Raw genomic sequence first — 12,182 nt, 5'->3', positions numbered from 1 at the left:
CTTTATTTTAAAAAGAAAGATTTAAAATAATTGGCATTTCTAGATCTCAGTTTTTTCATTTAAGAGTTTGGACTGAATGTCTAAGTTCCCTTCCTGTCCTAAAATACTATGAATCTATTTAAGTCTCTACTTTATTTCTTATACTACAGCGCCCTCTGATGGCCAAACTTTTATGATGTAATATTTTTGTGTTTCATAACAGTAGCACTTTATCTCTAATTTGGGAGCTTATGTTGAAACCAGGTAATTCTAGTGGCACAAAAGTCGGAAATTTTTGAACATGTGGTGCTTTTTGGAGTTGTTTAGTCAGCAGGTGATACCGGAATCTTTATCTGATGAAACATTGTACTCTTATTTGACAAAACATGTTACTTCTTGATTTACTGGAACATTTCAGTGTTTTCCAGGGCAGGGTATCTCCACCTCTTCTGTAGCAGTAGAGCAGACAGTATTTTGATTTCATAGAATTTTCGTTCCTGTTTGGAACCCACAGTGTGCGTTATAGTGACTGGTCCTTCCGTTGTTTAGTTGATTTGCATATTACCCTTTAATTATATAGGATGTTACCTTGGTCTAGTTATCTGACCTTTCTGAGCTTTAACATTCTTATTGTAATACTGGCATAATGAAGGTGCCCCAGAGAGTGACTGGGAGGCTGATGAGTGATCTGTGGAAAGCACCTGCATGGTGCCAGGCACATAGTAGGTGCTCTGTCCCCCTTATCCCTGTTGCTTCAAAATTGCCACTAAAACTGTGTCTACCAGATGTAATGTTCTCATAGGCTTTTCTGTGTGTGAACTTGATTTTTGAGTTTTAAAGTCCAGATTGTTATTTTTGTCACAATAAACTTTATTTAAAGAATGTTTTGTTTTGCTTTTTTTGTACTTGGCTTACTCATCTAATGGATCTTTCTCTCCTCTACAAGGTGAAGAACGGAAGCATCTCTTTAAAATTTCTTAGACCACATAAACCAAATTGCAAAATTAATTAAAAGTTCCAGCTCTGCTTCTGACTTGTGACAAAGTCACTTGATCTTTAAGCCTAGTTTCTTCAGCTGAGCAACGCATATAAAATAGTTTCGAAGGCCCTTGTCCCTTTTCATGTGATTTAGAAAACTTCAGGAGGCAGAGCTGAAAGTGGCATGTAGGTCCCAATTCTCAACAGCAGAGGGCACAATGGTCTTAGTATTCTAAGCCATTAGGATTTGGAAAGAAACTACGTTTATGTAGCTGGAAGTTTATATTCTTGGTGCCAGAGGGGAAGAAGAGAACCATCAGGGTATTTATTTCTCTGGCTTCCTCCCTGCAGGCTGACTCAAGCTGCCTGTGTCCCTCATCTGAGGGCAGCTGGCTCTGCAGGATCCTCTTCTGGATTTCAGTAGCCATGCCCCCATCCCATTAACCCTTTTAGGCCTAGGAATGGTAAAAGCTCTGCTGTACTACCCATAGGTTGCTGCACTATCCTGCTTATCTCTCCTATACTCTTCCCACACCTTCATAAATAGTCCCTTTATTAAGTCTCCTGAATTATTCTAATTTGAATGTGCCTTCTGTTTTCTGTTTGGACTCTGACACAAGAACCTATTAAGAAATAGACACAGGAATGTGGCAGATGGAAATATAAATATTACTCTTATTACCACCACAACTGATATTGGACCACATGGTTGGGGTCCACTAGGAAAGCAGGTTTGCTGATATTTCACCCCCGAGGCCAGCCCTGGGAGGGCTTATCCCTGTAACACTTATGGTGTGGAGGAACAGAGAAGGATGAGTGCGTTTTCACTGAGAGGACAGAGGATGGGACTGAGCTGAGTGTTTTGGCCGAAGTTATCAATAAGTCGAGTTGTTCTCCTTCCCTTGGGGAAGACCTGGAAAGTAGGGCAAGAGGCCAGGAGATTTCCACATGGAAAGGCAGATCTCCTTCTATACAGGAACATAAAGCTTGATAGAAGGGTGACTCTCCTCCAATACTTCACACAGGAAATAAACTTTAAATAAAGTCGAGGCCATAATTTCTATAAGAACACCTGTAGCTCTAGCCGGTTTGGCTCAGTGGGTAGAGCGTTGGCCTAGGGACCCAAGAGTCCCAGGTTCAATTCCGGTCAAGGGCAGGTACCTGATTGGAGGCTTCTCCCCTCCCTGGGCCCCCATCAGGGCTCATGCAGGAGGCAACAAATTGATGTGTGTCTGTTTTTCCTTCTTTCTCACTCTCTCTAAAAGATCAATGAAAAAAATATCCTTGGGTGAGGATTTAAAAAAAAAAAAGAACACCTGCAAACTGAATAATTAAAACTCCAATAAGCTAATTGAGAAGTGCACAAATTACAAATAAATAATTCACAAAAGAGGGAATGTTAATTGCAAATAAGCATCTGGAAAAAGGTTCAAACTCAGTAATTTATCAAGGATTTGCCTTTTAAAATGTTTTTACTCCCTTCTGATTGGCAAAAATCTTAAAGACTAATGTTATCCAGCGTTGATGAAGATGCAGGGAAGCAAGCAGTAATAGACTGTTAGTAGAACTGTAAATCGATAAAGCCTTTTGAAGGGCAATTTAGCAGTGAGAAACAAAAACAGAATTCATCATAAGTGATTCGTGTTTCGTGTTGTACCATTGGAAGAGATACAGAAACCCTGCCTACTTCACTGTTAGTGATGCTCACATTGATCACTAGATTAAGGTGATGCTAGCCTGATCCTTCCATTGTGAAGTTACATTTTCCCTTTGTGAAAATACAGTATTCTCTATGATATTACTTTGGCACTAATATGAATGTTCGTTTCTCTATCATTCACTCTCCTATTGTGCACCACTTGGTAATTTTTACCTGAATCAGTAACTTCATGAGGGATTACAAAACTATGATTTTTCTATTTCTGTCATTGCTTCTGCAATGGCTGACATTTGATTGAACAGAGTTCTTTTTCATCAACTGGGACTATTTGGTACACTGAAATACAATTCTTTGGAAAAGGCAGCTTAAATGTTTGTTTTTTTTTAATATATTTTTTACAGAGAGGAAGAAAGAGGAATAGAGAACCAGAAACACCGATGAGAGAGAATCATTGATCAGCTGCCTCTTGCACACCCCCTACTGGGAACGTGCCCACAACCAAGGTACATGCCCTTGACTGGAATTGAACCTGGGACCTTTCAGTCCACAGGCCGACGCTCTATCCACTGAGCCAAACCGGTTTTGGCTAAATGTTGAGTTCTTTACACTTTCGTTTTCCAACTTCAAAGGAGTTGGTTTATTAGACACCTTAAATGATGGCAAATGCAAATTTTTCTTGCTTTCTCTTTTTTGATACCCTTATGGACTAATGGCTTTTCATGAATTGAATATTTTAATCTACTACAATTATTCTCTTTATGCTCAGTTGGTTTTATATTCAATTTGTTAAAACTTTACCCAGTGATAATCTTTTGTAATTGGTTCCTATGCCTTTTAGACACAACTCCATTAATTTTTGAGCACTTCCTTGCTTCCTTGAACAGTAAAAGACATAGCTTCATTTACTCGCTTCCTTGACCCAAATGTTAGTCAGACACATCACTAACAAGCCCCAGTTCCTTTTAGTGGGGAATGGTATTAGACACAAATCCTGGCCCTTGAAATGTCAAGTGTTACTGGGGTGACAATGTTTATAGACCTTTTCAGTGGTCTATTTAGTTTTTAATTTTAATATTGAAAGTTTAGATAATGAAGAGATTTTAAAAATTAATGGGCTCACAAAATAGAAACTGACTCATAAATAAAAGGTAAAAGGGGATAAATAGAGACCGGAGACTTAACTTTGGGAGATGATGTATTATGGAATTGTACAATTGAAACCTATATAATTTTATAACCAATGCTACCCCAATAAATTCAATAAAAATTTAGAAAAAAATAATTGGTTCATATCAGTATTTTCAATTTAATTTTAACATCATTGTGTTTTAAAGTAGCTATTTCATTTTATAATTGTACTAGAGGCCCAGTGCATGAAATTTGGGCATGGGGTGTGTGTCCCTTAGCCCAGCGTGCACCCTCTCCAATCTGGGACCCCAGAGGGATGTCTGACTGCCCATTTAGGCCTGATCTCAGTAGGATCGGGCGTAAATGGGCAGTTGGACATCCCTCTCACAATCCAGAGTTGATGGCTCCCAACTCCTCACCTGTCTGCCTTCCTGATTACCCCTAATCACTTCTGCCTGCCAGCCTGATCACCCCCTAACCACTCCCCTGCCAGCCTGATTGATGCCTAACTGCTCCCCTGCCAGCCTGTTTGCCCCTAACTACCCTCCTCTGCAGGCCTGGTCACCCCTAACTGCCCTCCGCTGCAGGCCTGGTCCTCCCCAACTGCTCTCCCCTGCAGGCATGGGTCCCCCCAATTGCCCTCCCTGTAGGCCCGGTCACCCCCAACTTCCCTCCTCTGCTGACCTAGTCACCCCTAACTGCCCTCCCCTGCAGGCTTGATTGGCTCCAACTGCCCTCCCTTGCAGGCCTGGTCCCTCCCAAAGGCCCTCTCCTGCTGGCCATCTTGTGATGGCCATATTTTGTCCACATGGGGGCAGCCATCTTTGTGTGTTGGAATGATGGTCAATTTGCATATTACTTTTTTATTAGATAGGATTAGATAGGATAGAGGCCTGGTGCATGGGCGGGGGGCCAGCTGGTTTGCCCTGAAGGGTATCCCGGCTCAGGGTGGGGGTTCCCTTGGGGCATGGGTGGCCTGGGTGAGGGGCCTGTGGTGGTTTGCAGGGTGGCCACACCCCCCAGCAACCCAAGTGGAGGCCCTGGTATCTGGGATTTATTTATCTTATATAATTGAAACTTTGTAGCCTTGAATGGAGCCAAGCCTCCTGCTCTCTTCATGGCAGCAGCTATTTTTGTTGAGATTTATTTATTTTCTATAATTGAAACTTTGTAGTCTTAAGTGGAGGCCAAGGTAGGCCAAGGCTGGGGGAAGCTTGGCTTCCTCCATCTCTGGGGACAACTCAAGCCTCCTGCTCTCTCCAGCTCCATGGCTACCACCATTTTTGCTGGGATTTATTTATCTTCTATAATTGAAACTTTGTAGCCTTGAGTGGAATCTAAGGCCAGCCAGAGGGGGCAGAAAACTTGGCTTCCTCCATCGCTGAGGAAACCAAAGACTCCTGCTCTCTCAGTGGCTGAAGCCATCTTGGTTGGGTTAATTTGCATACTCCTGATTGGCTGGTGGGTGTGGCTTGTGGCGTACGGTCAATTTGCATATTGCTCTTTTATTAGATTGGATCTTTTCTTTTATACTGAAAATCTTGACCACCACCAACATTGCTATCTTGCAATATAAAGAAAATAATTTTGTTTCTTCTTACAACATAAAAAATAACAGTATCAGTATTGCTACTAATAGTAAAATCAAATGAAGTATAATTTTTGTACCTTAGGTGGATTTTAACAAAAATTTAATTATTTTCTTGTTTATTTCATTTAATTACTTTTCTTTGAAATATGTGTCTTGTCTGTTTTGTTTTTGTCATAGATTGATCATTTTGGATTTAATAATGAGAAAACTTTTAAACAGCGGTACCTAATAGCTGATCAACACTGGAGGAAAGAGGGTGGATCAGTACTTTTCTATACTGGTAATGAAGGGGACATTATCTGGTTTTGCAACAATACGGTATGTGCAGATTTGTGAAGTTCCTATGCTCTATTTATCATGAATAATATTTTGGAAAAATATTTTGCAGCATGTATGACCAAGTATTACTGAACTTAATTGTGAAGCTCTTTAGAAAAATAACAAAAAAATAAACTCACTAGAAAAACATAGAAAAGAAGCCCAAAATACCATGAATAGGCAGTTTACAAAAGAATAAATACAGATGTCCACTAAGCCTGCATATTTTGCCTTAACGAATTACACATGAAATAATGAAATAGTATATTTAGACAGTTGAATTAAAAAAAAATTTTTTTGAAACCCTATCTTTCTTTTTTGAATGAACAAAAATAAGAAAATGGGAACAGGAATGTTTTGGCATACAGTTATTTTATTTTTATTATGGTCTCTGGAATGTAAATACAAAGGCACATATTTTTGTATATTTGTTCGGTATTATATGCTCAGCGTCCAGGACAGCTAGGTATATAGTAGATGCTCAATAAACATTTGTTAAATGAGTGAATGAATAAAACCTCATCAAAGCAAATAAAAAAATACAAGTTTAATTGTCAAATAGGAATGGACAAAGGTTAAGTTATAGCTATATTTTAATTTAGCTTCACTGTTTTATCATTTTTCTTATGTTTATAAGGGTCAAAATGGTATAGTTGTTAGTTTGCTTTCCTTTGTATGTTTTACATTGTCTTTTATAATAAAACTTAAGTCCATTAACAAAACTTAATGTAGGACACATGAAATTTTCCTTTATAATGTGCCAGAGCTATGACAAGAAAATGTCAACTTTCTACCCCAAACCTAATCTGTGAATTACCTTAAATTGGAAACAAAATCATGTTTCTTCACTGCTGTTGTCTGGCATGGTGCCTGGTATTCAGGAGGTCTCAGTAAATGTTGAACTGAACTGAATTGAAAGCAAAGGTATGAACCCAATCATTATGTTATTTGCACACCAAATTTATGATTATTTCCTTATGAATGTTAAGGGTATAAATATGTTACTTGAAAATAAAATAATTCTCTGAGAAATGAGATTCTAGGATGCCTGTTTCTCTTAGATTGGAGACAAATGAAATCAGAACTTAGTTTCTATCAGATTCCTGCTCTGGTTTTCTGTGAAACAACCAAATCTGCCTTGTATCCCTTTCTTTTTCCTGTGTGACTTCCCTTTTATGCCAAGGCCACGGGACAGTGAGATTCTCCCAGCCACCACTGCCCTTGCTGACACTGCACAGTAATTGAAGGCTTATCTTCTCTGACCTCAGAAGTGATAGAAAGGAATAGATAGTGTAGGAACAGTTCCAGAGAACTGACTAGAGCCAGATCCTAGAAAGATAGATTCTGGGTCCTTTACTTACTAAAATGTTCTAGTTGCATATTCACATAGTCTGGTAATTCATTTATTGAGAGATAGTATATCATGGTAGGCAAGGATGAAGACTTCAGCCAGACTGATAAGGCTTGAATTTTGATTTTGCCACTATTTTATATGACTTTGGGCCAGTTTCTTATTCTGAGCCTCAGTTTTCTCATCTGTTAAATGGATATGATAATAATGTCTGTAGAATTATTGTGAAAATTAAATAAGAATCAGACACTTAGCACAATGCTGTTACATAATTTTATTAAATATTACTATATTACATAGACATCTTTTGAAAAATAAAAATATCCCTGAAGTTAAGGTGAATAATCACTTATTACAGTGTGAATCAGTTCAATTGAATTAAAGCTTGGGGTTAACTCCACAGAGAGTCTGGCTGTTTTGATGGATGGCCCTTACCCTTCAACAGCTCATAGGCCTGTAGGGTAAGGTACACATATAAGCAAATATTGCAACCCACGTTATTTAAACTCTTGTGCTTTAGTGACCTTGTCTGTAAAATGGGAATAATCAAAATGCGTATCTCTACATTGTTGTGCAAATTGAGTGAATTGATATATATATAAAGTGTTTAAAACAGTGCCTGACACATTGTAAGCATTTAATTAATATTGGCTATTGCTAGTTACTATTTATTTTCAAGTAAATAAGATTAATATAAAATGCAAATGAGTCCAGTATGCTTATTTGTACTCTTTTATGTTGTAAATGAGTAGGCCGTGAACTGAGACATCTTCAGCTCTTTCTTAGATTATTTGGCACACAGTACAACTTGAAGACTGTCCTATCTAATAAAAGAGTAATATGCAAATTGGCCATCACACTTTTTTCATATCCTGATATTATTCTCTGAATTTGTAAATTCTTTCTAGGGGTTCATGTGGGATGTGGCTGAGGAACTGAAAGCTATGTTGGTGTTTGCTGAACATAGATACTATGGACAGTCTCTACCCTTTGGTGCTGACACATTCCAGGTAAGTATGCTTTTTTACTTTTAAGTTTAAAAGTTTAAAAAATTTTAGAACATTTTCTAATGACAATACCACTATAAGAAAGAAATGAAAGCTTTAACTTGAACTGCCTAAAATTTCAATAATTTGTGTGTGTGTGTGTGTGTGTGTGTGTATATGTATATATATATATATATATATATATATATATATATATATATATATAAAATATTTTATTGATTTTTAAAAGTATATTTTATTGATTTTTTACAGAGAGGAAGGGAGAGGGACAGAGAGTTAGAAACATCGATGAGAGAGAAACATCAATCAGCTGCCTCCTGCACACTCCCTATTGGGTAGGTGCCCACAACCAAGGTACATGCCCTTTACCGGAATCGAACCTGTGACCCTTGAGTCTGCAGGCTGACGCTCTATCCACTGAGCCAAACCAGTAAGGGCTCAATAATTTATATTTAATCTTTCACTTTTATATACAGTTTGAACAGATTGAGGTTCTTTAAAACCATAATATTATCATTTCTAATGTTGATCAGTTTTTAACTCAGTGTGATGATGCTAATAGTTTTTCTCTATGGCTCCAGAGACTGTGGAGGGAACTTTTCATTGTTTCAAAAATATCAGCAAATTATGCACTTAACTTATTGGGTCTACCACTGGAAAAGATATAATGGGAACTAAAATGTTTGTTTAATAAGATGTTTTTCAGTAAAATAAGGACAAACAATCTCTACAATTCAATGTGGCTAGTTAGCTATTTGGATTCCCTTTTGGCCTTTCCTGTTCTCATAAGGAGCTTTGGTCTTGGCCATAGACTTTACGACTAATAAACCAGGACACTTTTTCCTCAACTGAGTCATCCCTGTAATATCCTGTGATTCTGGCTATATGATTTTGCCATGTGCACTATTTTTTTATTTTATATTTTTCTTTAAACAGCTTACTTTTCAAAGTTAACACTAACTTAACAAGGGTTTTATGTACCAGTTATTTTTTCTAAATTATATTAAAACAATTATTAAATTTAAAGTGTTTGTGTAATACCTAAGATCATCATACATACCAACAGTATACACATACCATGCTTTTGAGGAACTCTGACTTAGAAGAACTTGGGGTCAATTATTTTTCTCAGCTGCCTGTTTTGTAAGGAGTATTTTATTTTTGTTCTCAGAAGTTTTATTACCTTGTTATAAATAAAATAAAAAGTCTTCATGTTATAAATGAAAAGCAGAAAAATTTGTTGATATTTGTTGGTTTGCATCGGAAACTCTGTATTTAACTTATTATTTTGCATCTGATTATGGAAGTTGAGAATTCCTGAAATCATTGGGAATTAGTCAGCTTGTTGCAGATAGAAACATAACCTCCTCTCTTAGGGCTCTATGGTTCATACTTGGTTAGTTAAATGGAGCTAAAAGCTCTTTTTAATAATTTTCTTTTTGTATGCTCACAGAATTTGTCAATTGCCTATAGGATATTACAAATATGCAAGGATTGGAAAAAAATGTCATACAAATATGTGTAATGCCATGAAAACACGTAAAGAATAGTGACAGGCAGTGAGCGGGGAGGTAAGACAGAAGGCTAAAGGAGTAGGTGACAAACATAGGAAAGAAGGGAACTATTTGACTCCCAATGTGCCAAATGATGGAAGGAGTCAGAGTGGTGAGTCCAAAGTATGAGGGCTTTTAAAGGGAGATACTTCATTAGTTTCCCTAGTGCAGTAAGACTAGGCAGAGAGCTAAATGATCATGGCACTTATTTTATGAATATTCTTTTCTAAGGTATTAAGATCTTGTGTTTCTGTTTTCCAATGCCTGAAAATAGTTGTTCTATAATTACTGTTTTTTAACTCTAATTTAAAAAAATATTTTATTGATTTTTTTACAGAGAGGAAGGGAGAGGGATAGAGAGCTAGAAACATCGATGAGAGAGAAACATCAACCAGCCACCTCCCGCATACCCCCTACTGGGGATGTGCCAGCAACCAATGCACATGCCCCTGACCTGAATCTAACCTGGGACCCTTTAATCCCCAGACTGACGCTCTATCCACTGAGCCAAACCGGTTTCGGCTTTAACTCTAATTTTAATAGTTATTTAGATCAGGCAAACTAATTTGTTTCAGTTGTTGGTATATTAGATATAATAATAATTTTTCTGCCCTGGCCAGTGTTGGCCTATGCATGGAAGGATCTCGGGTTCAATTCTAGTCAAGGGCACATACTTGGGTTGCAGGTTGACTCCCTGCCCTGGTTGGGGTGAGTGTGGGAGGCAACCAGTCAATGTGTCTCTCTCTTCCTCTCTCCCTAAAAAGCAATGGAAAAATATCCTCAGGTGAGGATTAACAAAACAGCAAACAGCCCGGCTGATGTGGCTCAGTGGTTGAGCATTGATCTATGAACCACAAGGTCATGGTTCAATTTTGGCTCAGAGCACATGCCCAGGTTGTGGGCTTGATCTCCAGTAGGGGGCATGAAGGAGGCAACTGATCAAATGATTCTCTCTCCTTATTGATGTTTCAGTCTCCCTCTCCCTCTCCCTTCTTCTCTGAAATAAATAAAAATACATTAAACAAACAAAAAACCAAATAATTTTTTTGATAAAGAAGTATGTGTTTTGCCGAAACCATTTGGCTCAATGGATAGAGTGTCGGCCTGTGGACTGAAAGGTCCCGGCTTCGATTCTGGTGAAGGGCATGTACCTTGGTTGCCGGCACATTCCCAGTGGGAGGGTGTGCAGGAGGCAGCTGATCGATGATTCTCTCTCATCGATGTTTCTAACTCTCTCTCCCTCTCTCTTCCTCTCTGTAAAAAATTAATAAAATATATTAAAAAAATAAAAGAAGAAGAATGCGTTTTATTTTTATTAATGATTCTTTAGTTTTCCATAGGATTTAGTTTACCTTTGCCTATTGTAAATGTTTGAAGATTTAAAATATAATTGTAATACAGCAGGTGCCTTAAGCTTAGTATTGTATTCCATCACATTTATTGTTAAATAGTATTTGCAGTTTATTTCTATTGTTTCTAAAACCTCAACAAGGTCTTTGGTATATAGCATTTAATGGAAATTATATTTGAATGCAAATACATTATGTTCTTGTCACAAACTTAAAATTACTTTACATCAGCATTGCTATGACTTTGACTATGCATTTTAACTCAATTGCCTAGAAATTTTATTTGGAGAAAAGCTTATCTGACTCTGGCTTTTTACTGGATCTATGCTATACCTAAGCTGCTATTATGTGCACATTTATACCCATGTTCTTTGTTATTTTTCTTTAGGATCCCAAACACTTGAATTTTCTGACATCGGAACAAGCTCTAGCTGATTTTGCAGAGTTAATCAAACACTTAAAAAGGACAATTCCAGGAGCTGAAAATCAACCTTTCATAGCCGTGGGGGGCTCTTATGGTGGCATGCTTGCAGCCTGGTTCAGGATGAAATATCCTCATATGGTGGCTGGGTAAATGCATTTATGTTGGACATGAGTACTTCTTAATGGCTGTCAAGGCAAACTTAGAGCTTTGTTTTGGGTAAAACATGTACCATTCTATTGTTCTGAGATTCCTAGTTTCTATTTCATTTACAACTATTATTTTTCTTACTAATTTTGTTCAGTATCAGTTTTAAATTAAAAACTTGAAATTGGCCTGGCAGGAGTGGCTCAGTTGGGTGAGCATCCTCTCATGCACTAAAAGGTTGCCAGTTCGGTTCCTGATCAGGGCACATACCTAGGTTTGGGGTTTGATTCTCTGTCAGGGAGCATAGGGAAATCAACATCACAGATCAATATTTCTCTTTTTTCCTGTCTGTCTCCCTTTCTCTCTCTAAGTATGTCCTTGGGTGAGGATTAAAACAAAACTAACAAAAACTTGAGTTTGATGCGTTTCATTTTCCCCTCTTTTCTCTTTCATTATTTTATTACCATGTAGAGCTCTGGCAGCCTCTGCCCCTATCTGGCAGTTTGAAGATTTAGTACCTTGTGGAGTATTTATGAAAATTGTAACTATGGATTTTAAGAGAACTTGCCCAAATTGTTCAGAGAACATCCGAAGTTCCTGGGGTGCCATTAATCGACTCACAAGAAAGAGTAAGCTTTAATTAAGGGAATGAAATAATGCATTGTTGTTTTTTTGCCTTTCACTTGTTAAATTCAACATT

The 12,182-nt window shown here is 37.7% G+C and overlaps 1 protein-coding gene across 3 annotated transcripts in view; it reads left to right on the top strand.

Annotated features, from left to right (window-relative positions):
- Positions 1–12,182, top strand: part of LOC118713412 (prolylcarboxypeptidase) — a 63,070-nt gene that overhangs the window by 23,557 nt on the left and 27,331 nt on the right. For all 3 annotated transcript variants that reach the window (XM_036427900.2, XM_036427899.1, XM_036427898.1), the window contains exons 3-6: positions 5,514–5,654; positions 7,914–8,015; positions 11,303–11,484; positions 11,954–12,111. In XM_036427900.2, the coding sequence (XP_036283793.1) occupies positions 5,514–5,654; positions 7,914–8,015; positions 11,303–11,484; positions 11,954–12,111 (583 nt within the window). The remainder of the gene's footprint in view (positions 1–5,513; positions 5,655–7,913; positions 8,016–11,302; positions 11,485–11,953; positions 12,112–12,182) is intronic.

Source organism: Pipistrellus kuhlii, unplaced genomic scaffold (genome assembly GCF_014108245.1).
Source record: "Pipistrellus kuhlii isolate mPipKuh1 unplaced genomic scaffold, mPipKuh1.p scaffold_m20_p_9, whole genome shotgun sequence".
Classification (NCBI taxonomy): domain Eukaryota; kingdom Metazoa; phylum Chordata; class Mammalia; order Chiroptera; family Vespertilionidae; genus Pipistrellus; species Pipistrellus kuhlii.
This window is presented reverse-complemented; position numbering and strand designations above follow the sequence as displayed.